We start from the raw sequence: 12815 nt of genomic DNA, 5'->3' as shown, positions 1-12815 counted from the left end.
GTAACCACCTTCCCAGTTCACGTGGATGTAGTGGAGCCAACCACACCAGCATCGCAGGTCCAGAAATCTCCAAACCCTGAGTGGTTGGTCAGGACCTCTGCCGCAGAGAAAGCTACTGACTCCGCTGCAGCTACGTTTTTTAAAATGCCACCAGAAAAGAGCCCTGGATACAGCTAGAGGGCAGGAGCCCACCCACCGGGAGCCGCTGGGTGTCATGCAACGCATCCTAGACGTGGTGTCGCAGAGCCTTGCATATCGCAGTTGACATTCCCAGTCCTTTTACCGCCAGGATGACCCCTCTTCAGACAAAGCAGTGGACTCTTTCTCTTAGAAAATCATGTTGTGCAAATCTGGTTTAAAAAAAAAAAAAATTAGTAAAGTATTGCAGCAGCAGTTTAAAACAGAAAAAAAAAAGTCATCCTCTGCTATTTGTTACATTGCTGTCGTTGTCCCAACAGTTACCTGCAGCCCCGTTTACAGAGCTGTTGCTTTTTGCAGGTATGTCTCTTTCCTTGAAAAACTAGTAACTGCTTTTGCATACTTTTTGTGTAGAGCTTTTAATATCATTTGAGGAAGTCCCAAATTGGTAGCCAGTTCTAGACAGATTTAAACACTGAGTTAAGACCGGTGTGTGGAATTGCGTTTGCAGAGACAAGGTTTGCCTTTGAGCCTGGTCTTGATTCACTGATCGTGCCAATAAGCTAAATCCATCAAGTTCTCATTTTGGAGCCTCAGAGGAGACCCCAGCGGCCGGGACAGCGGGAACTTCTTCCAGTTTTCTAAATGGCCTAATGGGATCTCCAGCAGATGCATTTGTACTTGGCCTCGTCTCCAAAGTTGGTGTTCTCCTGCAAGAGGATGTCTGTATTCATGATGTAATGAAGAAAATGGTTTAGTTGTTCAACAAACTTAAAATAGTCAGTGGATTGTGTCTTAATACTTCATGTCACAGTGTAAGCCTTTATGTACTAAATGGGAATTTTATTGTTAGTTTATAGGTCAGTAACCTGCAGCAGAAATTCATACTCTGTTATAATAATGGCTTCTTGGGGCCGTACTTTGGGGAGAAAAATGTCTTTTTGACACGCCTTTATACTTGGCGTGTTTATGACGGCTCAGCTGCGTGTGGAGTTATGTATACAGCCATGCCTGGAGTTGGATGCCGCTTTGTCAGAATGAGGAATAAGTGACTGCCTGGAACCGCTGGGGAAAAGCCACCCTTTCTAAAAAAGTATTATCAAGAGTGTCTGTCATTCAGAGGACTGGTTGACAGAGCGTTCTTTTTTGTACGAATTGAGTACATTTACTCTGAAATGTACAGAAACTGTTTTCAAAGTGCCCACTGCTCTGGAACATTCCAGAGGAACTCCCAGCCCCGCGCCTGGATATTTTCTGTGCTTGAATAGGTGCTGAGTGTCAGGACAGAGCCTCCTTTTTGCGAAACGCAGTTGTCCCTTCTCCTCACACAGAATGTGAGGGTGGGCTGCTCTATCACGTTCCCTTTAAAAATGGTAGTCCTCTCCAGTGCCAAGTCCAGGGTTTCCTTGTTGATGGGTGGGTGTGAGTCTAGTTGGAAAGGGGGACTTGAAGGTAATTTACGTAGCCCTTTTCTGTAACGGAGAACGGAGAACATGTCAGCTGTAACAAGGGGTATGGTGGAGGGAGGGGCAGGCGGAGATTGTGAGGTGAGGGAGTGGCGTGAATGCCAACCCAGCATCTCTGGGAGCCACCCCTGGTTCTCATGCAGTAGTGAGTGTACTTCCCTTCCCTGGGGTCTGTAGCCGTGGCAGTATAAGAGATAAAGTGCCTGTTGAATATGAAATGGCACTACCAAGTTGTTTTAGTGACGGAGGTTGGCTTGATTGTCCTGTGTGCATTCAAACCTAGTCCCCGTCGTGTCCTGAGACAAATCTCTAATGTAATTAGTTGGATTTAAGGGAGAAATCCATGGACGTAATTTTACTTTCTTTGCACTAAGCTCTGGCTGTTGTAGAGACGGGTCCTGTCATCATAGCCTATTCAGACTTCCACAGTTCAGGGCTAGTCTTATGGCCTAGCAGTTCTCCTTTCTACCTGTGATTACAAATAATTTACATAGACAACTTTATTTACATTTTAAGCATCTGTGTGATGTAAGGGTAGGTGACTGCTGCCATTTTTCAGAGACCAGAAATAAAGTTTAGCACCTCGCCCAGAAATCACATAATCAAGCCAAAACTGAAATCCCAGATTTTTGGACTTCCTCTGCCCTGGGTTATAATCTTTTGTTTTTCATTGATAGACCTGAGTGACTCGGAGACCCATAATTTTGAAACAGTGTGTCATGAACGTTTATCATCTTTCTTGGGCATGCTTTTCTACATATTTTGAGTACATTCAACAGGGATTACCCCCAAATGCCATATCTACCTATAAGTGGGGAAGAAAATTAGTTGCCTAAAAAATAGCCATGAATACTTTGCAACACAGGGTTGTCAGCTGTGCTCCTCATTTTAGGCTGCTGCATGAGCATGCTTACAGAATTATTAACCAACTTACTTTGCTTCTTTTCTGTATGAGTCAATTCCAGAGGAGTAACCTTAGAATGGGGTGTTTTTTGAATCTTAAATTTTAAATTTCTTTTTTATATGGCCAAGTGTATGATGTCATGCACCGAGAAAAGTCTGTTACCTTTCAACAAAAGATGTAATTTTAAGATCAGGTTTTGTAGTCTGTTGAAAAAACTCTCATAGCATGACTTCCTTTGGGGATAATCATTGAGCTCACATGCATTTGATCTACTCAAAACTAGTAACTGAAGCTGAGTTGCACAGTTCTTGCTTATTTCAGGGTTCTGATTTATCCTAGCCGGCTATACAGCCTGCCTGTCTGAATCCTAACCTGTATTTTCCACGGTGGGCACAAGTCAAGACATTATCTACTTGCATGAGCATCGTTCATAAAAATTAGTTTTGCTTATGAATTTAAGGGAATTGGAGATTATTTTTCATTTTAAGGGAACAGGTTCATTTGCATCAACTCTTGTGTTACTTTTTGGTAAGAACTGTGCAGAATAGGGAATTAGCTGTTTCCGTGGTGCCAAATTTGGGAGGGGCAGGGTGTGGTCTCTATTGAGCGGTGTATGCTTAATAAATAGGGCACATTTAACCTTGAATTCTTTTGAAATCAAATGCAGTTGAAAATATCAGACGACATTGTTTTGCTGGGCTGTGACACAGGCTGCGAACAAGGCCATTTTGGCAGTAAAGTGACCAAAAGCTGAAATAAAACTTCCTAATCTGTGATGCTTGTGGCATCCTTTGCTAAGTCAAGCTCCACACCGAGGACAGGTAATTAAACTACTTAGGAATCCCACATAGACGGCTCTGATCTGTCCCTGTATTTTGGAATCAGAGACATGGTCTAGACCCACAGCATTGGTGGTTGTCGAGCTGCAGAGGAGCAGAGTCACCACAGAGGTCACTTACAGTGGAACAGGTTACGGTGTCAGGAGGAAGGAGCTAGGCTGGCAGTGTCATTGCTGGTGTGACGGCTACTCCACTTTGGCTCTAAGGCTCCTGGTGATGTTTGATTTCATTTCTGGTCTTCTATTTATATGACTTCATTCCTCTGGTCAGAGCCACATGCTTTTTGTTTCCTGAGGCGAAGACTATGTAAAAATCTTAGCATTACGAGCCACATTCAGTGTTCCCTAAGTCTGGTGAAATTCAGCCGAGCTGGCGTGAGAACAGACTGGCCTACTCTAGCAGCTGTGGATACAGTCTAGCTGGGGGCAGAGTTTACAGGGTGTGTCATGATTCATGTGGTGGCCGGAGGGATAGTAAAAGCAGTTTGCCCCTGATGTCAGCTGTTACCTTTGTTAATACTTGAGCTGTCTCACTTGTTGGTATTTGCCTGATGGTGGCGGCAGTCAGGATGGGCTCTTACCCCATCAAGCAACAGTACTGAGGGAGTTGTTGGGTTTTGCCAATGCACTAAACGCAAGGTGGCCCGGAGAGGCTTTCACCTACATTAAGATCCCAAAAGAGATGAATGTCAAATGCCCGAAAACAGCAATGTGGAATAGACACAAGGAAAATGAATGATGCTGCTGAAGCGTATGGATCTGTAAGGTTTTTAGCAAGCCCAGCAAAACAAACTTCTGGCCAAAAGAAATTTTCCCGCCACTGCACATAGGCGTGTTAAGCACTTGGGGAAATTGCCAAGTTTTCGGAACGTAAGCTTTTCAAGCACAGTATTGAAGAATGAGGCAGATCCTGAAGATGTTCACCGGGGAAAACAATCTTGGCAAAGTTCAGAAGTAAGAAGGCATGACGAAGAGAAGGAGACATGCTTAGAGCAGAGGTGCTGGGGCCTGTGGACGGACAGCAGCAGCACGTCCTTGCCCCAACCACACATACTGGACCAGAAATGGAGGGTGGGTTGGGCAGTCTTACAAGCCCTCCGGGGGACTCTGGTGCACGCTGACATTTGTGAACCACAGGCTTTGTATAGTTAAATGTTTTAAGATGTTGGTGTCCCTCTAAGCTGTAAGGTGCACTTACATTTCTCTCCAAAAGTATAGACGTGTTTTGTATATGATTCTTTGCAGAAATTGTTAATGTCTTTATTTCCCATACTTTTTCCCTGAAGCTCCTAAAAGATCTCCTGGAAATATTGGGAAAGGATGATGGGGAGAAAAATGTCATCAAGGCCATATTTAGATGGATGGAAACAACCTTTCACGTGGGTTAAAATATAACAGTGAATTTTCAGTCTGTGCGTGATAGTCATTTTTCACAACAGACAGCAAAACATTTGTGTAACGTACGGCCGCCTATGATTTCATGATACTTGTTCATTGCATCTTAATTTCCTGGGAAAGTGTTATGTCTTTTCCGGCACAATAATGACAAAGTCTTTAGAGTGTGGCTCACAAAAATGAAAATAATTGGCTGAAGAGACCATCCTGAGTACATAGTGTTGTGGAATAAATCCTTGTTGAGCTATTGGTGATCTTTTGCTAGAACTTAATCACACCCTATTGTCTTTGTGTTACATTTCAGTGATTCTGCAGAGGTTGGTGACCAGCAGCAACAGAATGTTGTATATTTTTGTGTTGTCTGACTCAAGGATTCGGCATTTCCGAATACGGTACTCGAGTCCTAAAGCTTTGAAATGAAATTGCGACCATTTCTTTCTTTGGGTTTTATTTGCACAAATAGGGCTAGGCTGTAATTTATTACTAAAGCCTTGCGAGCCCAAGATTTTCTCTGGGAATATGTGTGGCCAACGAGGACTTCTCTGGTATCATGTCCTCAGGTACTCACGTTGTCTTGTGCCCAGGTGTGACTTTATAAAGGTGATTAAGTGAGGGCACAGACAGGCCTGTGTCACCGAAAGAAAAGCTTAATGTTACAGTTCCCCTAGAAACAAGGCATGGCTTGCCCTGCAGGGCCACAGGAGGACAACCGGGTTTGGTCAAGAGGCAGAAGACGGGAGCAAGCAATAGGTTTAGGCCAGAGCCTCTGTTGGGGTTTCCACTATGAAGGCGGGGCAGGGCAGGGGGAACAGTTTGGAAATGGCTAGTTTGAATAATTCTGGGGCCTTTGGACCATAGTATAGACTCTGGTTGCCTGGTACCTGGCCCTGGGGTGATTGCTTCCTGGAGTGGAACAGGCCAGATGGAGGGGGTATGGCTCCACCGTACCTGCTTAGTTTGCACATCAAAAGCGTGCTGCTGGCTGATTCCTTTGCTGTCTTCCTGAGAATCAGCCAGCCCTGGGAGAGGCAGTGTTTCCCTAGCCAGAAAGGGTTTTTAATCTGTTAAAACATTGTAATATACAGAAAATTAAAAACAAACAAACAAACAGGATTAGCACACATGTTTAAGCTGTTGAGTTCTCCTTTCAATTTTTTCAGTCTTTTAAAACACCATGTGATTTTCCTCTTCGATCTTGAAAACCAGTTAAAAATACCTCTGACCAAAAATGTTGGTGTTACTAGATAGTATCAAGGTATGGGAATATAAAAAGAAGGTTTTCAAGATGTAAATTATGAGAAGTAATGTTTTCTTTCTCTGGAAGTGAGTTCTGACCCTTGCACATCCCTCATTCAAATGTTTTTAATTGAGAAAGAGGAAACATCAGAGAACTTACACATGGTCGCGGTGGCTTTGACTTAAATCAACCCCTTTCACTGTGTGTAGACCCTGCATCTTGCCCCTCCCAGTGGGCCGTGTATCCCTTCATGAACAGTTGTCATGATTGTGCGGACTCCTGCCACCCCAAAACCATGGTGACACTTAAAATTGCTCTCGATATTTATCCCACTCCTCTTGTCAGTAGCTATTGCAAACTGCGGCCATTTCAAATTCTGCTTACCCCCACCTTCTCTCAAGTTCAGCGGCCAATCTCCCCCATCCCCTAGCAGGTAACAGGCCATTAGACAGGAGTCCCCGGTCACACACCCCTTACGTACACCCTTCCTCACCTCCTTCTTGCAAGTGCCTGTCATACCTAAGACAGATTCCTTCTCCTCTGTGCCTTGGTTCCCTCTCCTTTGATCAGACGCCTTGCTCAGTCTAACTATAGCTTCTCACTCCTGGCACGTAGAGCTTTGCATTTGAACATGTTTTAAAGATTCCTTCTTCAAACAAAAATACCTTTCTCAGCCCTTTGAACCCCTTGGCTACCAAAAATACTGCCCTCACTCGCACTTCCTGTTCATTAATTCTCAGTCCACTGAAGCGGTAGTTTTTAACCCTGGCTGCACATTAAGACCACCTGGGGAGAGTTTTAAAAATCTTAATTCCCCCAACTGAACCACAGAAAAATCACATCAGAATGGGGAGGCGGGACAGGCTTCATTCTTTTTAAAGCAACGGTGCAGGTGGGGCTGAGAACCACCATACCAAAACCTGGCTGCTACACTCACCGCCATTAAAACTGTTTTTGCTGGGTTCACCAGTGATTTCCAGTTGTCAAAATTCAGTCCTTCGATTGATCATTATGATGTCATACTGTACAGTGACTTCCATTGTGGAATTGTCCCTGTTCTGACCCTGCTTTCTCCTGATTTTTCCCCTACTTCTTTGCTTTCTCAGTCTCCACAAGTGGGAGGATGGGTGGGTGGGTCAGTCCAACGCAGACCGGATGTTCCTGTCCTCCCTTCTGATATTTCAGTTAACACCCGTGGGCTCACGCGCCCCTTTGCCATACCACCTAATGCACTGACTTAAAGCACGGACATAGAGTGAAGCATTTCATTAATAATTGGTGTAGACTTACAGGAAAGTGTGCTCAAGGTCTCTGCTCCTTCCTTTGTTCCTCTTTGTCCCTACTCCAGGCCCACATAGGTAGGAAGGTTGCTAATCACATTTGTCAGGTTCTAAGATTCGTAAGACCCCTATTTACTCTTGGTGTTGCCATTCGTGAAAAGTCAGGCTTGAACTCTGGTCCCTCTTCTGCTTTCTCCTCTCCAGGGTCTTGGACCAGTAAGGAGGCCTGGGCCCACTTCTACATACACGGAGGCTACCCCCACGTAGTGCTTTCAGTTTTTTTACTTTCTGCTTCTGGTAAGAGTTTAGTTTGGGCATGAGACAGACTCATTTCCTCACCGATGTTTGACCTTCGGTACCACGTTGGATCTTGGGGTTTCAGGCCCTAGCCCTACTCCTAGTAAAGCGGAACTCGATTTTCTACTTTATTGCCATCACTGCATGCTGCCTCGGAAACTATATGTAGGGGTTCCACCCTCACCAGAAGGGATCCTGTGTGTTCCTGGCTTCTTTGAATCACTAGTTTCTGATTCGAAATCTGGGATGAGGGATCTGATTAGTACTCATGTGCCTATCCATCCTAGCTGCAGGAAGTGAGAATGAGTTATCTGGAATGTGTAGCTTCTGTGGGGGTTGGATGAATTCCTCAAACAGGAGGGTAGTTCAGATGCTGGACAGCTGATAAGAATAACAAAGGTCTACTCTGGCCATTGTCCTGTTTACTGATTCAAAAAACATGTATTCAGCACTCAGTAAGCCAGCCTTCCTCAGGGATCTTGTGGGGAAGATGGCTGCTACAAAACAGGATAGTCCCAGGGTCCTTAGATATACTCTGCTTGAAACCAGTCTGACCCTTTCCAGAGCCCCTAATGATATGATGATGATGATGGTAATAATGACTATTTACTGAGTGATTATTATATGCCATTTGTCAACAGCATCTCAATCTTTAACAACTCTAAGGTAGGTAAATTTATGTCAGTTTTAAAGCCATGAAATAATGCATGCAGTCATAGATTAACTTGCTCAAAGTCACATAGCTAATATTCAAGCCAGCATTCACACTCCGTCTTTTTGGTGCTAGACTTTCTGTTCCCAGCAACACTCTTTGCTGCCTCTTTTCACAATATAAATGAACTATTGGTGGCCATGTATATGTGAAATAAACTATGTGCCACTGGTCCCAGGGCTGGGTGTCTCGTGACACCCTTTTATTCCATTTACCTGTTGCTCCTGGTGAGCTGTTTATCAAAGCAACCGTGAATGGGCTCCTGTGCCTACATCATTGAAAGAAGATAGGCAATTTCTGTGGCATCTTAAAATGACCTATTCTTGTTTTTGGAAGCTACTAGAGCAAAAGTCAATAAAATCTTGCAAACCTATGGCAGGTGTTGTCCTTTGTATGCCAAAGCAAAATGGAACCCTAAGGCGTGAGGACATGTACTTTGAATTGTTAATGGTAGTGATGGACTGTTCTGAATGTTCTGCTAAACGCCTCGTAGACCTGCTAGCAATATAGCTGTCTCAACAGTTTGGGCCTTAATAAATGTCCCTTCACTCAGTAGATGTGAATAGAACACATTTTATGCCAAGCACTCTGCTTGCTGCTGAATATACAAAGAAGAAAGGCATTCCTGCTGTCATGATATTCATGGTCTTCTGAGGAAGAGACCAGGAGAGCAAATATTGTGATGTAGAATGATAAATTTTGAGGTAAGAATACCAGGGTATCTTGGCAGCAAGGAGGAAGGCACCCAAACTCAAACTGAGTAGAGGGAGGATTTGAAAAATGCTGGACCACGTCCTGAAGGATGAACAGGAAGTTCAGTGAAGACGAGAGAATGAGGCCATCCTGCCTAAAGAGCATGGTTTGTATAGGGCACTGCATGTCTTGTGGTATGGCTGACAGCATAAAGGAGCAGGGAGAGGTAGGCAGGAGGCCAGTGAAGGACCCTGTGTAAACCGGCTTGCTTGTTGATTTGGAGAGCTGTTACAGTATTCCTCTGCTGGGCAGTCATGGAAAGCCTACTGCAACTGGCCCATGGTGCAAACAAAGCCGGAACTGAGATGTGACCAGGTTTCCATCTCCTCGATCACCTCTCTGGAAAATATAACCAGATCCATCTATTTGTGGGAGCTACTGACGTGCCTAGGAGTAGAGGAAGCTGAATTGGAAATAACAGTTTGCACCATGGCTGACTGAATCCTTCATGTGTTCTATCCTGATGCCAGGCTGAAGTTACTCCTCTTAAGCCACCTTATCTTGGTAGAATTTAATGCACACTGCAGTCATCTTAATTCCTAGTACTGTTCTTCAATAGCAAAGTTGCTATTCTAAACTATGTGTTTGGAGATTTTTTTGTTTCTCAGTGGTGACCATAAATTTGTGTTGATCAACTCACACTCTATATTGGGAAACTCTGCGATCTTTGCAATTTCAAGGCTGCAGAAAGTATCCATAGGATAGAATGAATGCACCTGGCCCATATTAAGCATTGATTTTGGTCTCATTAATTCCATGCTATAAGTAAAGTTAGCTGAACCCTTTGAAATGGTGTAAAATGGAACCAATTAAGTGGTTTTGGCCAACAGTGGTGATGAATGGCCCTTTTTCTGGTGTTCCACAGTAGTGTGACTTAGAGCCTCCTCTCCACATTCTTTGGAGCTCTTGATTCAAACCCTTTTTTTAAACAAAAAATCTTTTAGTTTGAAATAAGTTTAGACCTAGAGGAAAGTTGCAAAAATAGTACAGAAAGTTGCCATATGCCCTTCTCCCAGCTTCTAGTGTTAACAACTTACATAGCCGTGATACAGTTATTGAAACCAGGAAATTAACGTTGACACAATCCAGTTAACTGAACTACCTGCTTAGTTGACTGTCATCAGTTCTCCCTGTTACGTCCTTTCTCTGGTTAAGAATTCAACCCAGGATCCATTTGTATTTGGGTCTGTTTCTGGGCTTTGGGTTCTATTCATTGGTCCCCTTATCTCCTTGTACACAGTAGCACACTGTTTTCAATAATAGACACTTTATAGTATATTTTAATATCTGGTAGAGCTAGTCCCTTGTCATAATTTTTCTTTTCCAGTGTTTTCCTGGCTATTCTTACATGTTTGTTTTTCCACGTAAACTTTAGTATCAACATGTCTAACTGAGATTGCATTACATTTATTAGCTCACTTAGAGAGAACTGACGTCTTTACAGTGTTGAGTTATCCAAATTACCCAAGAACAGGGGATGTATTTCTACTTGTTCAAGTCTATTTTTGTGCCTTTTCAGTACTGTTTTAAAGTTTTCCTTGGATAGGTAGTATGTATATCTTATCAAGTTTATCCCCTTGTATTCAATTCTTTCTTGCTACTAATGGGGTTTTCTCTGCTATGAGGTCTTCTACTTGGTTATTGTTCTTATATATGCCTTTTGATTTTTGTATATTAACTTTATATCCTACTGCCTTCCTGAATTCTTTTGATTTTGGGGTGACTTTTATCACTGATCCTCAAGGGTCAAAAAAAAAATCTTTCTAAATGTATTGAACAGTAGCAAGAAATGAATCTGTAGAAGTTGAGAGTGCTTTGAAAGCTTAACTTTGGGTGGCAAGTGAGATGAAAGCCACCTTTCACCCTGAAAGTATCTGTGGAGACCTGGTCCCTTGAGTCTCTGTCATGGTGACTGTGATAGGTGCCAGAGGTAAAGCAGGGCCTACTCAAAGCAGAGCGTTTAGCCTGAGATCTCCCACGAAACAGGAACCCTCAAAGTGCTACCCTCACAGTGTAAGCATCAACACTAAGTAAACCCACCAAGCAGAAATAACAGCAAGATAGCCTGCCTTTATTGATATTGGCCTTGGGTGGAGGAAAAGTTTGTTTGTTTGTTTGTACCTTAAAATGTTTAGCAAGTTGTCCCTTATAGAGTTTATGGCCTAAGTTCATCCTACTGGTGTGGTCCAAAATACTGCAAATGGTAATTTCATTTACAATAAACCTAGGTGAGTAGTGACCTCAGAGGACTAGCAAACACAGATTCTCTCAAAAGCAATAAAACTTCAATCAGGGTATCTAAGAACTACCACAGATAAAGTTAGAAAGAATATGAGTAGCTCACAGTTAAAAACCACAAACCAAAGGAGGAATCAAGGTCCCATGAGTGAGAGGCATCAGAAACAACATATAGGAGAGTCAGACTCACAGACACATTAGATATTGTACTTACTGCCACATGATATAAACTAAATGTTTTAAATATATTTCAAGAAATAAAAGAGAGACTTCAAAACACCAGGTAACAGAGGCACGTAATTTTGAAAGGAGGTGATGAGAGTTACAGTGTCCTACTGTCTTTCAGTTGTTCAGGAGGAGTTAGAGTCTTACCAATTTGGGGCCTTAGGTAGGTAGACATTTTAAAATATTTGGAGTAACCACTCAATAAATATAGAGAATATAGCACTTAAGTTAACATGGGAAGGATGATAAAAAAGAAGCTAGAAAGGTGAGAAAAACAAAAAGCATAAAATAAGATGGTAAAAGAATTCAAATATGTCAGTTATAAGTGTTAATGAACTAAACTCTGCAGTTGAAAGATAAAGCCTGTAATACTGGATTTAAATATCTACCTATATGCTATTTATGAGAGGTACTTGGAAAACTTAGTCACAGGAAGATTGAAAATAAGAGGATGAAAAAAATATAAGAGGAAGATATCAGAGAAAGTAATCTCTACGAAATTAGAAACTTCGGCTCCATTACTGATAAATGGTTCAATTTGCCAGACATACTGATTTTCAGCTAAGCTTGATAATAGAGCCTCAGTATATACATAAGCAAAAATTGGCAAAACTAAGTTTAAAATATCTTTTAGTAATTGATACAAGTGGACAGAAATTGTTACCTGCAAAATATACCAAAGCAAAATACAAGTGATAACAGGATAACATATTTGCAGTTTATTTCACACATTAAGGGCTAATATTCCTAATTTATGAACACCTTTTTAAGATAAATGTTTTGGGGTGCCTGGGTGGCTCAGTCAGTTAATTGTCCAACTTCAGCTCAGGTCATGATCTCATGGTTGAATTTGAGCCCCATGTCGGGCTCTGTGCTGACAGCTCAGAGCCTGAAGCCTACTTTAGATTCTGTGTGTGTCTCTCTCTCTGCCTCTCCCCTGCTCATGCTCTGGCTCTCTCTCTCAAAAATAAAATAAAATAAAATAAAAAACAATTAAAAATTAAAGTGGTTTGGGGCACCTGGGTGGCTCGGTCGGTGGAGCATGTAACTCTTGATCTCACGGTTGTGGGTTCAAGCCTCATGTTGGGTATGGAGATTACTTGAAATCTTCAAAAAAATAAAAATAGAGGAGATCCTATAGAAAAATAGGGAAGAGATATGAACAGTTTATAGGAAAAAAATGCAAATATCCCTTAAGCATGTGAAAAGACAACTTAATTATTTGATTTTCACAACAACCTAATGAGGTAGATATTCTTATCTTCCCCATTTTTCAGAGAAGGAAACCGAGTTAAAAAGGTAAAGCATTCTACCTGAACTCAAATACTAATC

The 12815-nt window shown here is 42.3% G+C and overlaps 1 protein-coding gene across 9 annotated transcripts in view; it reads left to right on the top strand.

Annotated features, from left to right (window-relative positions):
• Window positions 1–12815, top strand: part of GPATCH2L (G-patch domain containing 2 like) — a 90253-nt gene that overhangs the window by 51993 nt on the left and 25445 nt on the right. For 4 of the 9 annotated variants that reach the window (XM_086709224.1, XM_025918832.2, XM_086709225.1 and 1 more), the window contains one exon: window positions 17–4988. The exons of the other annotated variants lie outside the window; for them this stretch is intronic. In XM_086709224.1, the coding sequence (XP_086565350.1) occupies window positions 17–177 (161 nt within the window). In that variant the 3' untranslated portion in view covers window positions 178–4988. Of the gene's footprint in view, window positions 1–16; window positions 4989–12815 lie in introns of those variants that run through there. 9 annotated transcript variants of the gene reach the window in all.

This window comes from Puma concolor, chromosome B3, assembly GCF_028749965.1.
Source record: "Puma concolor isolate L17-30 chromosome B3, mPumCon1.1.hap2, whole genome shotgun sequence".
NCBI classification, from domain to species: domain Eukaryota; kingdom Metazoa; phylum Chordata; class Mammalia; order Carnivora; family Felidae; genus Puma; species Puma concolor.
This window is presented reverse-complemented; position numbering and strand designations above follow the sequence as displayed.